The sequence below is a fragment of the Falco rusticolus genome, chromosome 19 (assembly GCF_015220075.1).
Source record: "Falco rusticolus isolate bFalRus1 chromosome 19, bFalRus1.pri, whole genome shotgun sequence".
Lineage (NCBI taxonomy): Eukaryota > Metazoa > Chordata > Aves > Falconiformes > Falconidae > Falco > Falco rusticolus.
Window position 1 is genome coordinate 2,717,470 of NC_051205.1, and position 16,679 is coordinate 2,734,148.

General features: G+C 55.6%; 2 protein-coding genes across 3 annotated transcripts in view; one reads left to right on the top strand and one right to left on the bottom strand.

Annotated features, from left to right (window-relative positions):
• Nucleotides 1-11,434, bottom strand: part of SMG5 (SMG5 nonsense mediated mRNA decay factor) — a 31,875-nt gene extending 20,441 nt beyond the window's left edge. The window contains exons 1-4 of one of the 2 annotated variants that reach the window (XM_037370906.1): nucleotides 11,243-11,430; nucleotides 4,294-4,392; nucleotides 3,513-3,636; nucleotides 2,713-2,869 (exon numbers count right to left, since the gene is read on the bottom strand). In XM_037370906.1, coding sequence (XP_037226803.1) covers nucleotides 2,713-2,869; nucleotides 3,513-3,636; nucleotides 4,294-4,392; nucleotides 11,243-11,319 — 457 coding nt within the window. In that variant the 5' untranslated portion in view covers nucleotides 11,320-11,430. Of the gene's footprint in view, nucleotides 1-2,712; nucleotides 2,870-3,512; nucleotides 3,637-4,293; nucleotides 4,393-11,242 lie in introns of both variants that reach the window. The other variant, XM_037370907.1, reaches the window with a different exon arrangement.
• Nucleotides 11,435-11,764: 330 nt separating this feature from the next.
• TMEM79 (transmembrane protein 79) lies at nucleotides 11,765-16,035 on the top strand. The gene is made up of 4 exons (XM_037371024.1): nucleotides 11,765-12,651; nucleotides 14,167-14,988; nucleotides 15,212-15,425; nucleotides 15,700-16,035. Exons 2-4 carry the CDS (start codon nucleotides 14,256-14,258, stop codon nucleotides 15,902-15,904), a joined length of 1,152 nt encoding a protein of 383 aa, XP_037226921.1. The 5' UTR covers nucleotides 11,765-12,651; nucleotides 14,167-14,255; the 3' UTR covers nucleotides 15,905-16,035.
• The last annotated feature ends 644 nt before the right edge of the window (nucleotides 16,036-16,679 follow it).

Sequence of the window (16,679 nt, forward strand, 5' to 3'; positions counted from 1 at the left end):
CACAGACTTTGCCTGCGAGGTATGCCCCGGAGTGGCACTCGAAGAGCTGGCTCCACTCGCACTCAGATGAGAGGACAAAGGCCAATTCCTGTCTACAAGCCATGTGATCACGTTAACGTTGAGCACAAGCTAATAAGGCCTGTCAAGAGGCTGATTTCGTTAGCATGGCTAATGAGGGCGCAAATCCCTGGAAGCCAGAACAAAGTCTGAGCGCACTTGCACCTGGCAGTAGCCCACAACACGAACGTACCTCGCCTTAGAGCGAAGATGGAAACAAACCCTCAAGACTGAGATCTAGATTTAGGATTGGCCAGCCAAAAAAGGGAGGAAGAGAATTAAAATAAGGAAAAATCAGGACAGCAAATCTGCATTGTGGACAGGGCAGCTGCAGTCGGTTAGGAAGAATTGCCTCCAGACAAAACCGCCTTTGTGTCCAGAGGAGGGCAAAGCAGCTGGTGAAAGGACTGGAAGGCATGTCCTGTGAGGAGCGGTGGAGGATTCTGGGCTCATCTAGTTTGGAGAAAAGGAGGCTGAGGAGCATCCTGAAGAGGAGAAGTGGAGAGGGAGGTGGGGATCTCCCTGGAAGATGCATGGGAACGGTTCGAAGCTGCATCAAGGGAGATTTAGACCGGACATTAGGAAACGTTTCTTCACCGAAAGGGCGGTCAGGCACTGGAACAGGCTTCCCAGAGAGGTGGTCAATGCCCCCAGCCTGTCAGTGTTTAAGAGGCATTTGGACAATGCCCTTAATAACATGCTTTAACTTCTGGTCAGCCCTGAACAGGTCAGGCAGCTGGACTAGATGATCGTATTAGAGGCCCCTTCCAACTGAAATACTCTGTTCTGTACTGAACTTACAAAAAAAAAAAAAATTTCAGGCAGTGGAAAGTGTCAAAACCAACAGGGGAAGGCTGCAGCCAGCTGATCTGTACTAACTTAAACCATCAAGGTGACTCAGTTCCTGGGAGGGTCCGCTGCTGGCGAGACCGTGCTTCCCATCTCCCCACCAGCACCTTCTCCCCAGCCCGCAGGATCACGGTTCAGCCAGAGATCAGGGAGCAAAGGCCACTGCGCTTGTGCTTCCTCTCCGGCGAGCCCACCGGGCAGACCAGGAGCACAGATTCAGTCCAGGTTCAATCTTGCTGTTGCCAAGGACTTCCACCTCCCGGAGGAGAAAATTCCCTCAAGCAGGAATCCCAAAGGAAGATTTTTTTAAGACCAGTCCAGCCCGTAGCGAGTTGCTTCCCTCTTGGCTTAGATTCAAACGGTGGAACTGGAATCAGGAGGCTTAAGTGACCAGTGAGGAACGATTCCCACTTACTACAGGCACTGTACGAGCTGCATTACACAAACACACACCCTTCAAATCCGTGTCCACATACGCTATTGGACCCATCATCCCTTTCTTTTTTTGCTTTGAATCCTCTTGCTCCCATTTATACAGCCATTAGGCTGTGCCCACCCTGATGGGATTCTTACACATGCATCTTCTCTGCACAGATGCAGGGTTACAACCTCCCTTGTTCGGTTACATACCCCTCTGCTGCATCATTTTAATTAAACGAGCCCAAACACATTAAGAAACCTGAATAAGGGGAGCCTTTCAAAAGCAAACACGCACCACAGGGTACAAACTTATCTGGAATGTGCATTTCGAGAATTTATTAATTCTACAGCACCGAGATACATTTCTCAAAGCAACAGTTGCCAGGGACATCTGCCTTTTAAACCGACATTTCAAAGCTGATCATGATACAATCATCTCTCAGAGCTAAGAATAGGACACCAGCAGCTAAAACGTTCTATTGCTAAAGACATACTAACTTCTCTTGTGCCAGTTCCTGCCGCCCTCCCCCCTGCCAGCTTTAAGAACACCAATTAAACCCTTGCTAATACGGTTCACAAAACATCTGGAGGCTCCACTTCTGAGCTGGAGCCACACGAACAGAAACACGCGCCCTGGAGCCACGGAGCACAGCCCAGGAGCAAATGGGAACAAACTATTACAAGGTAAATCGAGGATGCGAGTGCATACACAGCCCTGAGCTGTTTCAGGACTGTAAACACTCTTATTCTTCCTCCTCCCCTAACAGTTAAGATACCTCAAATTACCTTGCATCTAAGGGCATGCACAGAGGCGGTTACCCGAGACACCTATCATACCTTACTCTGTTCTGGGAGCTTCCTCACGTTCTCAGTCCAAGATTCAACAGCAGTTTCAAAGCTACACACAGTACAACTAGGAAGCACGTGAAGGGAGCGCTGACAGAAGGGGCACCAAGAGGAGGAACAGTATCTTCTATCTAGTGAATAGGATGTCCTGACAGAAATGTGTTGATTTCCAGAACCTCTTCCCCCAATGGCCCGTTTGTCTGCTTTAAATAAGCTTTTTAAAACGTTCTGTACAGCCAGAAGTGCTCTTCAATTTTCCACAAAAATCTGCCACCACGAAACACTTGCTAAAGAATTTTCTAAACAGCGTTTTCTTCCTGTTAGAAACTCTTCTTTCTTCCCTAGTTCAGCATTAAAAACCCCACCAAAACAGTGTCGGAGAAAAGAGAGCAGGACAGACAGTCTGTTCTAAACAGATAACTGGCTAATGAGAGGAAAAAAAAAAAAGGAGATAATCCCTTGAATGCCGCAACAAAGATGGGGAAGCCACCTGTCTGGGATTCAGGCCTTGCCCACGAGTCCAAGAGCCGGAGCACTAACCTATGAGTGGGTCTGTCACATGCGTCCAGTCAATGCAGCACTGCAGTTCCAGCTGATAGTGAGACTGAATGTAGAGAAGAAGGTGCTGGTAAAACCCTATGCCAGCCACCAAGTGAGTCCGGTACGCACACTCCAGGGTGCTACGGCTGTGAATGTGCTGAAGGGAAGAAAAATGAGAATATGTTAATGCAGCCTAGGTAACATTTTAGGCTGACCACCCAAGTTACACCAAGGATGAAGCAAGACAGCAGGTAGCTCAGCTGTAATCGGTTTTGCACAGTTCTGTACCTCCTCTGGCTCAACAATGTTGCACCTCATGGTATTTACTAAGGGTCCTATATACTTGCTGCAACAACAAATAAATAAAATCAAGGTGTCTAGCGAGAGAACCTGAAACACATTCAGGCAACCAAATCACCAGGAGAGAGTTCACGGCATTCGGAAATACAAGCATGAGTGTTCTCCAGTGAGCAACTGGAGTAAAGACAATCAGCGCTGACAAAGCCTCTTAAGATCATCGTTCCCTACGAAGATCTATGTCTTCTGAAAGCGGGGAGACAAAAATGAAGCAAATTATGTTGAAATATCCTCAGCAATGGCAGTGCTCTCAGCAATTATTAAAGCTTACCTGCCCACAGCTAGACAAAAAGCGTATGTCAGCTCCACGATTACAATTCAGGAGTGCCTGGCTTCCTGCCACAGCTTCAGACCACAGCTTCTCCAAGGAAATGAAGCTTTTAACTTGGCCTTACCCACTGCACAGCCAGAGACTCTCTCCTGCCAAAGCCATAGATACCTGCCTTTTTATTTGTTTTAATGAGCTGGATAACTTCATAGTAAACTTTTCTCCAGAGCAGCTCTTCTGCTTTTCTTCCATAATCCACTGGATGCAAGAACATCAGCTTCACGCACAGCTCCCGCAGCCTGAGACAGCCAGCAGAAAATTCACATTTAGCTACAGCGGCTTTAAACACAGCTGCCACTACCGAAGCACGGAAGAGGAAAATCTGAATTCATTAGGATGGATGAGCTAGGCCATCTGGTGATGGTACAGCTTAGATCACTCCCACACAAGAGCATCTGGAAAAGCCACACACCTAACCTCGTTACCTTGCTCAGCTGGCCATCAGTAACTTCCTAAATTGCAGTAATGTCAAGAATTGTCTTGACAGCTTAAAAAATTGGTAAGAAAAATCATCCCTGCTAGGCACCCTCTGAACCTGATAAAAGTTTTCACACATATAAGAAGTTTCTTCACCACACAGGTGGTTTGTTTGTTGTTTTTTTTTTAAAGATAATTACAAGGAAGGCATTGGCCAACATGAAGACAACGTATTTATATTACGACACCCAGGAAAGCTTTCAGTCCATGGCTGGAGGGTTAGGTGCTGTTCAATTACAGATCGGAAATCTAGCCTCAGCTTCAAAAACCTGGAGGGCACCCCAGCCTACAGGTGCGCTACAAATCAAATGCACAGTGAACCTGCAGCTTCAAAACCTCCCTGTGTCGCTTCACATGGATTTTCCCCAGCCAAACACATACAAAACCAAAAACCAACGTGAGCGCTCTGCCCAACTTACTTGTTCCTCAAGCTGATGTTCTCCGGCTTGAACACTTCCTGATAGGCTGCCTTATTCCCAAGGATGAGATCCAAGCGGTGAACGGCCTCTACCACTGCCCTGCAAGGTAACACAGAAAGAAGTTTCAGAATAGCAGGCTATCTGGAATTATTTAATGAGATCTGGCGTGTCCACGCAGAACCATACTAGCCTAGTTAATTCCATTATTAGCAAGCCGCGTTATATCACCACACCATATTAATTGATTTCCTTTCTGCCCTCTTTTAAAAAGCTTATGGAAAGAAAAAAAAGAGCAGGGTTACAGGCGCTGTAATGATTTGGCTGCAAATCAGCTGTTTAATCACCAGTTACCACTGCCTGTCTGGTCAAAAATGCCAATTATTTCTACAATAGTAGTCACAAATGTCTTTGGACACGTTAGCAACTTTAAACCTCAGCAATTAAATCACGCTATACACACACTCAGATTAATTTAAACATCTTAAACTCTATGAATAAAAAATGGATTGATTTCTAACAATTACTGATTTGATCGGGTAAGAGTCAAACCTCCACCGATTTCTGTTTCCTTACCAACTTGTCTAGGAAAGAAGGCAACTCACGTCATTCTCATTTGCCAAAACTTCCTGATCTTCGTTACGGTGATTCATTGACTAAAGCCCTTAAAGATCCCTCAGTGATAGGTAACAGATATTGAGAACCAGCCTAAAATGTGAAAACTATTACGAGAATTTTCCTCCGAAAGCCAGCTAGAAGACAGACCAAGCAACCTCCAAACCTCTGAGTCATGCAAAAAAATACTTCAGTGAATCACTGCCTGCCCAAGACTCTCCTCCTGGAGGAGGAACACCACACCGTGTGTAAAATCTCAAGCACTCGAACGTTTGTAGCTGCAAAAAAACCAGACTACAATTCCAGAAGGTTGCAGTGAAATAAAACCAGGGACTTACAGAAGCGTTAGCGCCGATGGCAAGCACCCTCATCAATATCTCACGGACAGTTTGATAAAGCAAAAATCGACCAGCCACGTTAAACCCTTCCTACCCAGAGAGGTCATCTCTAAATCTCTGCCTTTGTCAAGTCTGTGTTTGAGGTCAATAAACTGACTCCTGAAATTAACTTTTCCCAGCTGTTGACTCTTAAGAAATACGTTCTCCAAGCCACCCCCAGCCATTAGCTACCAAAGGCCACAGGTACTTGTTCTCCCCCTCAACTTCACATCCATCTACCCGTCACTCCTCATTTGTTCTAACACCTTTACCGCTCCTGCTGCTGAGCCTGCTGCGCACGGAGAGCTGTTTGAACAAGAAGCTGAAGACAACCGAGACGCGTCGTAAATACAGAACGAGACAGACCCGATCCGAACAAACTTCTGCAAAGCAGAACAGCTGGGTGCTGCTAGCAGCCTGCTCCCCCCTGCCCGAAATCTCCATCGCCTGCAGAATGCAAACTCCCTCATCACACTCGCAGCACAACGCAGCGACTGAACCTTTTTTTGGCGCACATGCACAAATGGTTGCTGGATTAAATACGGGGCACTTGCAAGGGAGAGCATGCAAAGCCATACGCTAAGGAGGGAGGCTGAAATCGCCACCACTTCCTTGAAAACTACAGATATTACTGTAAAGCAACTCACTGTTTCATATACCAGCCCCTTACCAGCAAGGCAAATCTCCTTTCACAAACCCACCACACTAAAAGGAATCCCCCCAAAAAAACAACAAAAAAAAACAAAACAAAAAAAAACCCAAACCAACAACCAGAACATTCAAGAGCTCAAAGAGAAAATGTCTCATCTCATTTTAGGGCACGTGAAGACTTTCATGCCAGGATAACTGGAACTCTCATCTGCATTCAGTAAATCACAGAACATCACAGAAAAAGAGAAGCATAGGGAACAGGACTGTCTTACACAATGGCTCGGGGGACCAAAACACCAGAGTTGAACCAACTTCTTCCTAAACAATCAGAAGAAAACCAACAACAGAGTGAGAATCACGTATGAAAGTCAGCTACTAACCTTGCTATCTTCAGCCACTTCCGCTCACTAGCATCTTTCTCACACAGCCTGACAGTCCTCTGCAAGCTCTAACACCCTAATGTCCTCAACAACAAGGAAGGCAAGCAAGTAAAATGCTTTTTTGGTTTACAGGTAAAAGGCAGTAAGCATGAAGCATTCATCCATGCTCACAGCATATTGGCAGGAGGGGGAATTTTTTAAAAAAAAACAACCACCAAATACACACACTCCCATTTCGGTTCCCCAAAATAGATCGTCACAAAAGCAGAAGGTAATAAACATACCCTCGCTGCAACCTGCAATTAATGTCCTGTCACTCAAATGACCCTCAAGACCCTCTGCAGCCAGTGCTGCAGCAGGAAACGACCAGCGCGCCTCACAGGGAACCGATTTGTTTCCTATGCAGAAGGGTGACCAGAAGAAAGGGGAACTGCTGAATCATTTGATTCCCAGAGTGCAGCACAGGAAAACTATGATCTTCTAATTCCCAGAATAGGCAGCCTCTACGTCTTCGAAACAGCTGTACAAACGCGTTCGCCGCGCACTGCATCGGCAGCTGCTGTCTGATACCAGCTCACATGTCACCGACACCGCAAGGTGGGAAATGACTGCACGGTGACTACAAGCAGTCGACACCAGCATCAAGGACAGGGTCAGCCCTTAGCGAGCGATGTCACATGTGGAGGTGTGAACCCACCTATCCAAATCCTCATGTGCCAGTTAACTGCCCGCAAAGACTCAACACTGACTCCTTCTTCTGCCACTTACTCAATCCAGATTCCTTGGGGGCACATGGTCCAGGTTCTCTCACTGCTCAGTAACTTACCCGCCAAACAAGCCTCTGTTTTTCTAACCTCTCACAAAAAGGGTCACAAAACCTCATCGAAGAACCCTCCCGAGTTCAGCAGTGACAGACAGACATCTTGATACTGTGCAGCACAATACCCGTGAAAGGAGAGGAATTACTCAACAGGCAGCTGCCAGAAGCCCCTTCCCAAACTGCACGCAGACAAGACAGCTCTTTGGCTGCCAACAGTATCAGTGGGTAAGAAATGTGATCGAGCAGTTCAGGAAAGCCTCCTCACATGCACCGGGACTCAAATGCCGGCCAAATGTGAAGTAATTTCCTTCCAGGGACTATCGGAGGAGGGATATCGGGAGGGGATTTCACCTTCCCCTCGAGCAGAGGGCGGGAGGCATCCCGGGGCACGCCTCTCATACAACCTCCTTTCCTACAATGGTCAGGGATGGGCACATGAAGACACCGGTTGCTTCTGCTACTTTTTATGGATTCAGAAAGAAACACAGTTGGTGACTTGCAGGCAGCAAGGTTTATCTTTTAGGATGCAGGTCCCTGAGCTGTAAGGCAGAAGGCAGACCCCATGCTAAAACGTCATCTTATTCGCACGAGCTCCACGCTGGAAGAGGCGGAGGCAGGAGGAAAAGAAGAATCTGTGACAGCCAGTGATGACCTGCAAGGATCCTGTGTCCGTAGTGGTGAGGAAAGGGGACACGGTGAGGACAAAACGCACAGGAGCCAGCCTCACTTCAAAAGCATTAGGAAACATCAACACAGGCGCTATACACCATGCACTGACTAAAACGCTATTTAGCATTCGTGCCTTGGGTGGCTTCAAACCACGGGCTGAATTTTACTCAGCAGTTCGAAGGCCAGATTTTGTCCTAATACCCATTTTTACACCTGCTGGGTTTAAACGTTGCTTTCAGACAGCACATCAGAACCACAGAGGAGGCAAATCAGATGCCAGTCTATTAAAAGAAGCAAGTACAGCCCATCATGCCAAGCAGGGTGGAAAGGGTCCAACGCAAAGTCCTCTTCAGCCACACAGACACCTCTATCACTTTCCTTCCCTGCCATTAACATTCTGGGATGGGGTAAGACAGCAGGGAGAATTGTTTGTCCTCTATTTTTTTTTATTATTTACTTAATACATCACTAAGGGCCACAGCCTCTCAAGAGTGAGACATTTCTCAGGGAACCGCAGCCATTCATTTGTATCCTGGCATGTGTCAGTACACAAATACTACTGCCCAGAACAAGGCTGGCGGACAAGAATAGTAACGCAAAGCCAACGAGCTAATGGTTACCCAGAATCCCGAAAAGAAATCTGCAAAATAAATCTGGTCACCCTACGCTAAAACATAGATGGTAAACCAGCACCACCCAGGATAATCCAGCTGCCACGTTTCGAGGTGAAACTCGGGGATTACTGACCCAGGAAGACTGGAATGGAAAAGAGCAAAGACCATCCTACAAAGAGCGATGGGCAACCTCATCTCCAAGAGGCCACTCCAACGGCCAGCGTACTTGCCAAGGTCCGTGGAGACCTGAGCTCAACTCCCACTGCTCTCCCGAGCAGACACAAAGCTGATCCCACGCGAGCACAGTTTCTAGCTGGCACTGTGACATTCAAACATCTGTGATTCAAAGGCACTGTTTAATCCAGTGGCCAAAAGTTTCCAGAGACAAGTCAGCCATCACACCAAGTACAACGTGCTTCTTAAGAGGACAGGGAGTTACTGCTTCATCTAACTGAACTTCGGGCTGAAATAGAGAAGAATTGACAAGAGACAAGTTAAGGTAGAAAGCTTGCTAAGAGAGCTCTCAGCTACGTAGCATGAAAATTTGTGGCCACTGCAGATATTATAAATCCTGCTCTAAAACCACAATACTTACTTCCAGCTGAAAGAAAAGGCATCTCTACAGGCGCATGGTTTTCTTTTTTTCTGTTGTAAAAATGCTTTAAAGCAACCACACACCTCGTTCTGCCATACAAATCTAAACAGAAAACAACCACTTCCTTGCCTTGATGACCAGTCCCACGTTTGGTCAAGAGATGTTCGCTTGAGAGCTCCAGCGGCATAGCAAGGTACCGCTTGCCAGGTGAGCTATGCAGCACACACATTCCTGATCCACTGTGACCACAAAGTAAAACACATCTTAAATCATGATGGAGGCAGTTTACACAAAACACATTCCATTTTGCAAGCAGGAGCACATACTTGCTCTCCAATCCTGCCCACCACACCTCAGGTGGCAGCGGGCAAGGTGTTACGCCGCGCTAGCTCAACTGCTAGCAGATGTGGGAAGCCACCCCTAAAATCAAACGGGGTATCTCAGCGTGACAGCAGATACAGAGCTCCACAGCCCCAGAGGCGCTTCCAGCATGACAACGCAGCCCACACCTCCAGTCATCCAAGCCATTGTGTTTTACCACTGACTTCGCAATAAGAAAAAGAAAGGCACCTAATATAACTTCAAAGTGCAGGGAACGTGCTCGTATGAAGCGCATCATGGAAGGAAACAAATTCTAGTAACTACCACTCAAACCTGCTATTAGTGCTTTGGACTTTTGGGCAAGGATCTGGCCAGGTTTCTCAGAGGGAGGCATGCCTTGTCCTGTTTTAGAGGAGGGCAGTGAGGTTTTCCACAAAATGAAAGGACATGCCCAATGTCACCAAGATGAAAAGAAAACGGACCCTGACATCAAACCCGTCTCTTGCCCTCATCATTCTGCTCATCTCCGAAACCACGCTGTCGCTGCTGAACCTCCGCTACGAATCTGCTTTACTGATGGAGAAACTGAGACAGAAAGGGACAATTTCTGGGCCACACTCACAGAACAAGTCATCAGCAGAGCAGAGGCCAGGCACCTCAGTGCTGACAGCGTGGCACCTCAACCCTGCTGGGCCGAGCTGACCAAGGCCACCATCATTTCCTGACTCTCGCCTTCTGATGCCGTTTCCAACGCACAGTGCAGAGATGTCAGCGCGAGCGGAGTCCCAGCAACTGTTTTATTGGGAAGATCTGCAGCTAGAGCAGTCTTGCCCTCCACACAGCAGGACAGTGTCCTGGCGCAGGCTCCTGCTCATCACACCCTGTTCTCCAGCACCTTCCACGCAATCCCTGTCTACTGCCGATGCCAGGGACCACGTCTCCAGCCCAACCTCTCCCCGGATGCCCTCCACATCTTGCCCTTATCCCACTTTTCCCATACCTCCTTCCCCCTCAGCCGCGACCTCCCTGAAACCTGCATAACCCCATCCTCCAGCTCCCACATCTCCCTGGGTGCCCCACACCCCCTGATCCCCTTCTCACCCTCCCACCTGCCTTCTTCCCCCCATCTCTCCACCGTTCTCCCACCTTGCCGACACCCCACCCCCCCCCCCCCAGCTCCTTCTCCCAGTGCCCTTTGTCTTCACTCATCCCCCCTGGATCGCCCATATCACTTTTTCACCAGTGCCGCCCCTCACCCCGTGTACTGCCCGTCTCCTCCGGATCCCACACAACCCTCTTCCTGCTGCTCCCTTCCCACAGGCCCCCCTATGGCCCCCCCTTAGCGCTGCCCACTCCCCCTGGATTCCCCCCGATCTCCCTCACCTGTATTCCACCATCCCCTTCCCCTGCTTCTCCCCATCTTCCCTAAAGCCTGCGCTCTCCTTCCCCCACCTTTCCCGAATACCTCTGCCCCAGCTCTCCCCTGGATCGCCCCCTCCCCTCCCCCGTTCACCCCCGGCCCTCCCCCGATTCCGCCACCTCCTTCCCCAGCCCCCATGACCCCCCCTGAGCACCCCCCCTCAGTCCCCTTCACCTCGGTCCTCCCCGCTGCCTCCCTCCTCCCCCCCACCCCAATCCCCTTCGCCCTTGTCCCCCTCTGGATCCTCCCCATCCCCTTTCCCCCCTCCCTGTCCCCCGGGTCCCCCTCCCCATCCCTGCCCCCCCCCCGATCGCCCCCAGCCCCCTTCACGCTCCGACCTCCACTGGAACCCGCCCCATCGCCTTCCTTCCCCCCAGTCCCTTCAGACCCCCCAAGCCCGCCCTCACCTCCGTCCCTCAGCCCTCCGAGCCCCCCCCGGGACATCCCCCTGCCCCGGCCTTCCCCTCCCCCGATGCCCCCCTCTCCTCACCGGTACAGCCGCTTGGTGTGCAGCACCTTGGCCTCCGGCTCGCCGCTCTCGCCGGTGGCCCCACCGCCCTGGCTCATGGCGCCCGGAGAGGGCAAGGCCCGGCCCGGCCGGGCACAGCCCACCGCCCCCTCAGCACCGGCCGCGCCGCCGCCGCCGCCGCCCCCGGCCCCGCTCGGCCGCCATGGCTGCGCGGCTGCCCCCTGCCCCGAGCAGCTCTCGCGAGACTTGCCGCGAGAGCGGAGGGCGGCGGGCAAACATGGCGGCGGCGGGGCCGGCCTCACCTCGCGGGAGTTGCCCTTCTCGCCTCACCCGTACCTAGTGCTGGCAACATGGCGGCTGCGCGGCGTCATCTCGCGAGATTGCGCACGCGCCCCAACGCGCGCACGCGGTCGCCGTCCCCTCCCCCCCCCCCCGCCGCCAGTACTTAGTACTGGCAAAGATGGCGGCCGCGGCGGCTTCAGTCAAGGGGTTTTCATGGGCGCCGGGAGGCGGGACCGGGCTTGAGGGCAGCTGCCGGTTCCCACTGGGGGCCTAGTGGGCCTTCCCCGCCACAGAGCACCCCCGGCTGCTCAAAGAGCGGCCCCTCCATCATGGGGGTCCGTGAGGAGGGGTCCTGCCCCAGGGAATCGCTTCGTGCCGCCGTGTAGCGCCATAGGCTGGTGCTGCTGGAAGCGGGGGGGGCTCCCCGGGGTCCCCCTCGGTGCTCCCCCTCCTCAGCGCGGCCGCGGCCCTGGCAGGAGCAGCGCCAGGCCGGCCCTGTCTGCCAGGGCAGGCACGGGGGGCTCCTCCTGGCCCCCCCCCGCCCCGGGTCCTGCCGCCGGCCTCCCGGGCAGGGACCCCCTGTTGGGGGGGGGGGGGGCTGCCCCGTGCCTGCCCCGGCCTGGCGGCTGTGCTGTGCCACGCAGGGACCCGCTGGGGACACGTCCCCCAGCACACGGGGCTCAGGTGGCCCCCCTGGGGACATGTCCCTCAACACAGGGTGGGCTTGCAGGGACCCCGTGGGGACCTGTCCCCAGCTCAGGGTGGGCTCCCAGGGACCCCCAGGGGACCCGTCCCCGGACATGGAGGGACCCATCGCCCAGCTCAGGGTGGGCTTACAGGGACCCCCTGGGGACCCATCCCCAGCACAGGGTGGGCTCGCAGGGACCCCCTGGGGATCCGTCTCCAGCTCAGGGTGGGCTCACCAGGTCCCCCAGCTCCGGGTGGGCTCGCAGAACCCCCCCGGGGGCGGGTGTGGGTGCCGCAGGCTCTGTGTGGGGTGAGGCGGCCGCGCCTGCCCGTTCCGCCCAGCCCCACCTCACCCGGTTGAGCAGGTTTGAAGTCCACAGGGCCCCGGCAGTGGCCGCGTCCCAAGGCCCCAGCCCGGCTCCCGCCACCCCCCGGCCCCATGGCCCCCCGCCTCTCTCCAGGTGAGTCTGGCAGCCCGGGGAGCCCGGTGCCACCTTCCCTCCGTGTCCCACGGGGTGACGAGCCGGGGGGGGCTGGGAGCGGGGAGGGGGAGGCCTGCGAGATGCTGCTTTAGCCATGTTCCCTCGCGTGGGCCGCGGATGGGGCCCCGTTCGGCACCGTGCCTCAGTTTCCCCACACCCGCAGCCAGGCCGGGGCTCTTTCTGGGGGTGCATGTGCCCAGCAGGAGCCGTTTCTCCTTGCAGGAGGCTCCCACGGAGCCAGCAACGCCTGGGGATGGGGAGCCCCTGCTAAGGGGGAAACCCACGAGCTCTCCGCCGGGATCTCCTGCTCCCCCACGGCGGGTAGCGCTTGGCAGCCCCCTGTGCCCACCCCGAATCCACCCCAACCACAACAGGCAGCAGATCTGGCTCGGCGCGGCTCAGCTTGGCTCTAACCGCGGCTCCTCGATGCGGCAGGGCTGGCCCCCCCCAGTACCAGGGCTGGCACCGCGGATGGAGCCGGCAGCAACCCCCGCCCTGGTGCCCAGCCAGACCCCCCGGGACGCTGGGCCAGATGGGGCAGGAATTCCCAAGCTGTGCTGGTTTTGCAGCCAGATCCACGCACCCGGGGCTCACCAGGCGCCCAGCTCTGGGCGATGGTGCCCACATGTGTGGTACCGCGTGCCCCGAGCCCGATGGTGCCCACGCGCGTGGTACTGCGTGCCCTGAGCCGGATGGTGCTGACACACATGGTACCATGTCCCCTGAGCCCGATGGTGCCCACACACACGGTACCGCGTGCCCCGAGCCGGATGGTGCCAACATGCGCGGTACCACGTTCCCTGAGCCTGACGGTGCCCACACACGTGGTACCGCGTGCCCCGAGCCGGATGGTGCTGACACACATGGTACCACGTTCCCTGAGCCTGACGGTGCCCACGCACATGGTACTGTGTGCCCCAAGCTCGATGGTGCCCACACGCGTGGTACTGAGTGCCCTAAGCCAGATGGTGCCAACACACGTGGTACCACGTTCCCCGAGCCTGGCAGTGCCCATGTGTGCAGTACCGCGTCCCCCGAGTCCGATGGTGCCCACACGTGTGGTACAATGTGCCCCGAGCCTGACGGTGCCCATGTGCACAGTACTGCGTGCCCTGAGCCCGATGGTGCCCACACATGTGGTACCATGTGCCCTGAGCCTGACAGTGCCCATGCGCATTGTACCGCATCCCCCGAGTCCGATGGTGCCCATGCGCACGGTATGACATGCCCTGAGCCTGACGGTGCCGACACACGTGGTACCACGTGCCCCAAGCCTGACGGTGCCCACACGCACGGTACCGCATGCCCTGAGCCCACTGCCGGTGTGGGGGCTCGGGGATGCTGGGCTCTGCTTCCCCCTGCTATTAGGGGGCAGGGGGGCGGTGGGGGGGGGCTCCGGGGTGGCAGCTGCCAGTTAGTACCCCACGTTGTCACCGGGGCCGTGCGTGTGACCCGACCTCTCATTTCTGCTGGTTTTTCTGTCTCTCGGCGCAGGGTGAAAGCAGCAGGGGCAGTGACCTCGCCCCCTCTCGACACCCCGAAACGCAGAAGAGCATCTTGCCTGCACCGAACCAGCTTCTCCCATGGCTGCTGCTGACCCCGTCCTGCCCCCTGAGGAGGTGGCTTTGCTGGAGCTGGGGAAGGTGGCCCTGGCCACCCCCCCAGACAAGGTGCCACCAGCCCCAGATGAGCACCTGGGGGACCCTGACAGCACCCTGCCATGGGACCGGTGCCAGCATGGTGCCCACTGCCAGCCAGAGCCCGCCGAGACCAAGAGGCGTTCAAGCCCTGAGGGGGGCCATGAAGCCCCCAGGGAGGCTGCTGTCACCTGCCCCCCAGCCGAGGCCGAAGCCGAGGAAGCCCCCGGGCCACCCATGATGGCAGCCCATGTCTTTGTGCCCATCGACCCCCAGTGCATCGAGCGGACCCCCAGCAAACAGAAGAAACAAGCCACCCCGCGGCCCCAGCAGGAGGGCAAGGGGGGCTACGTGCCCCACAGCGACAGACCCGACATCCTCCGCCAGAAGCAGGTCTTCCTCCCCACGGGCCCCTCACGCTACAGGGACCCGCTGGGCTTTGAGGGGCGGGTGGCCAAGGCACCGACCCAGGAGCCACCGTGCCCATGCGTCAGGGACTGCAGGGCCGGCAACTTCAAGGCCGTGGCTTCAGTGGCGGCGGCCCTGCTCCTCTGCCCCTGCCTTGTCTACGGAGCCTACGTCTTCCTGCCTTTCGATGCCCCACTGATGCCCACCGTCAGCGCCCGCCTGGTCTACACGCTGCGCTGCGCCGCCTTCGCCACGTTCCCCATCGTCCTGGGTGAGCTGCGGGGTCCTGAGCCCTTTGCCCCCCATGAACGGGGCAGCGTTACCCCCGGGGGAGCCGGGAGCAGAGCGGGGTTGAGCTCTTTGCAGCTCCTTTGCTCCCAAATGGAGCAGGAGGGGTTTCCTACACTGGTCCCCTGCCCCGTTGCATCTCTCTGGTCCCCCCCCAGCCCTCCGCCCCCTGGCCGCCCGCTCAGCCCCTCTCTCTGCCCCCCCAGGGATGATCATCAGCGGCATCTCCCGCCTCTGCTCATCCGCGCTGGAGCCCTTCGGGGAGCTGCAGCGGGAGGTGGAGATCCACCGCACCTACGTCTCCCAGTCCATCCACCTCTTCATCCTCTACTTCTTCAACATGGCAGTGCTGGCCACCTACCTCCCGCAGGAGGCCCTCAAGCTCATCCCGCTGCTCACCGGGCTTTTCGCCATCTCCCGGTAAGCAGCTCCGTTACCCCACCCGGATGCTTGGGGTGCAAACGGAGCCTGGCAGTGCTGGCAAACCCCGTGCCCAGCTGCAAACTCCCGCTCCGGCAGTGCCTCCCCTGGCCAACAACAGCCAGGAAAAGCGGCACAGGGGAAGGGCTGCTCCATCCCTCATCCCGCTTCCCGCGCTGGCCTTGCCTGGCAGGGCCTTGCCGGGGCCAGCCCGCCAGAGCGAAGCTGGGTGCCAGCCCCGATCGCTCAGCCCGCGCCTCTCCACTCTCTGCAGGCTGATTTACTGGCTGTCGTACGCCATCGGGCGCTCCTTCCGCGCTTTCGGCTTCAGCATGACCTTCCTGCCCCTCCTGGCCATGCTGCTCTGGAACCTCTACAGCATGTTCATCCTGGAGCCCGAAAACCTCCTGGCTGTGGCCATGCCGCAGCCCGAGGGCCGCTCCAAGGACGGTGGAGCCAAGCTCCGGTACTGGGGGTGAGAGGGGCTCCGGGGAGATGTGGGTGCAGGGGTGCCAAGCCAGCAGAGCCCTCTTTCATGGGGATGGGTTGGTGGGATGTGCCAACCTCCTGCCGGAGCCGGCTTTGCCCAATAAAACCCTTCACCACGTGGTTCCGTGGCTGGTTTGGTGGGGAGGGCGGGTTAAATTCCCAGCGGAATCGCCGCTGCCAGGACTTGGAGCTTCACCCACGGGATGCCATCGCCCAGTCCCCAAACGTCGTTTCCGAAAAGGGGAAAAAACAGACCTTTCCCCAAACCATCCATCTCCCAGCACCGCAACAGCACCCACCCTGCACCCTGCTCCTGCGGGGCGTGTGGCCAGTCCCACCCAGCTCGTCCTTCCTCCTCCTCTTCCTCCTGGGAGAGGTTTAGCACCTGCTTCCCAAACCAGTTGGCCGGGTCGGAGGGAGGGAGCCCTGCCAGGAGGAACTGGGATGGCTGAGATGGCACCGGGCTTGCTGCCACCAGGGCTGGGGAGGGCTGGTCCCCCCCAGGAGGGGCACCCAGCCGGCACCCCAGCGCTCTGCAGGCACCAAGGGACCCCTGGCAGTGCACCCCCGCGCCAGTCTGCCTGTCACGGTTCTTGGGCATAACCCAAACGCGTTAAAAATCCACCGAATAAAGGGAACACCTTTCCATCCCTACATCTGCCGAGAGTTTGGCTCCTCCCGCCTCCCATCCTTGCGTCCCACGGAGGCAGCTCCCCTGCTGCAGCCCAGCCGGGTCAGAGAAGGGAACACGGTCCGACTCTTCCA

What these genes read in the sequence shown, in the direction of transcription:
- TMEM79 (XM_037371024.1), top strand. Translation starts at nt 14,256, where the DNA reads ATGGCTGCTGCTGACCCCGTCCTGCCCCCTGAGGAGGTGGCTTTGCTG. An exon ending in CACGTTCCCCATCGTCCTGG is followed by an intron (nt 14,989 to 15,211) that starts GTGAGCTGCGGG and finishes CTGCCCCCCCAG; the next exon opens with GGATGATCATCAGCGGCATC. An exon ending in GGGCTTTTCGCCATCTCCCG is followed by an intron (nt 15,426 to 15,699) that starts GTAAGCAGCTCC and finishes CACTCTCTGCAG; the next exon opens with GCTGATTTACTGGCTGTCGT.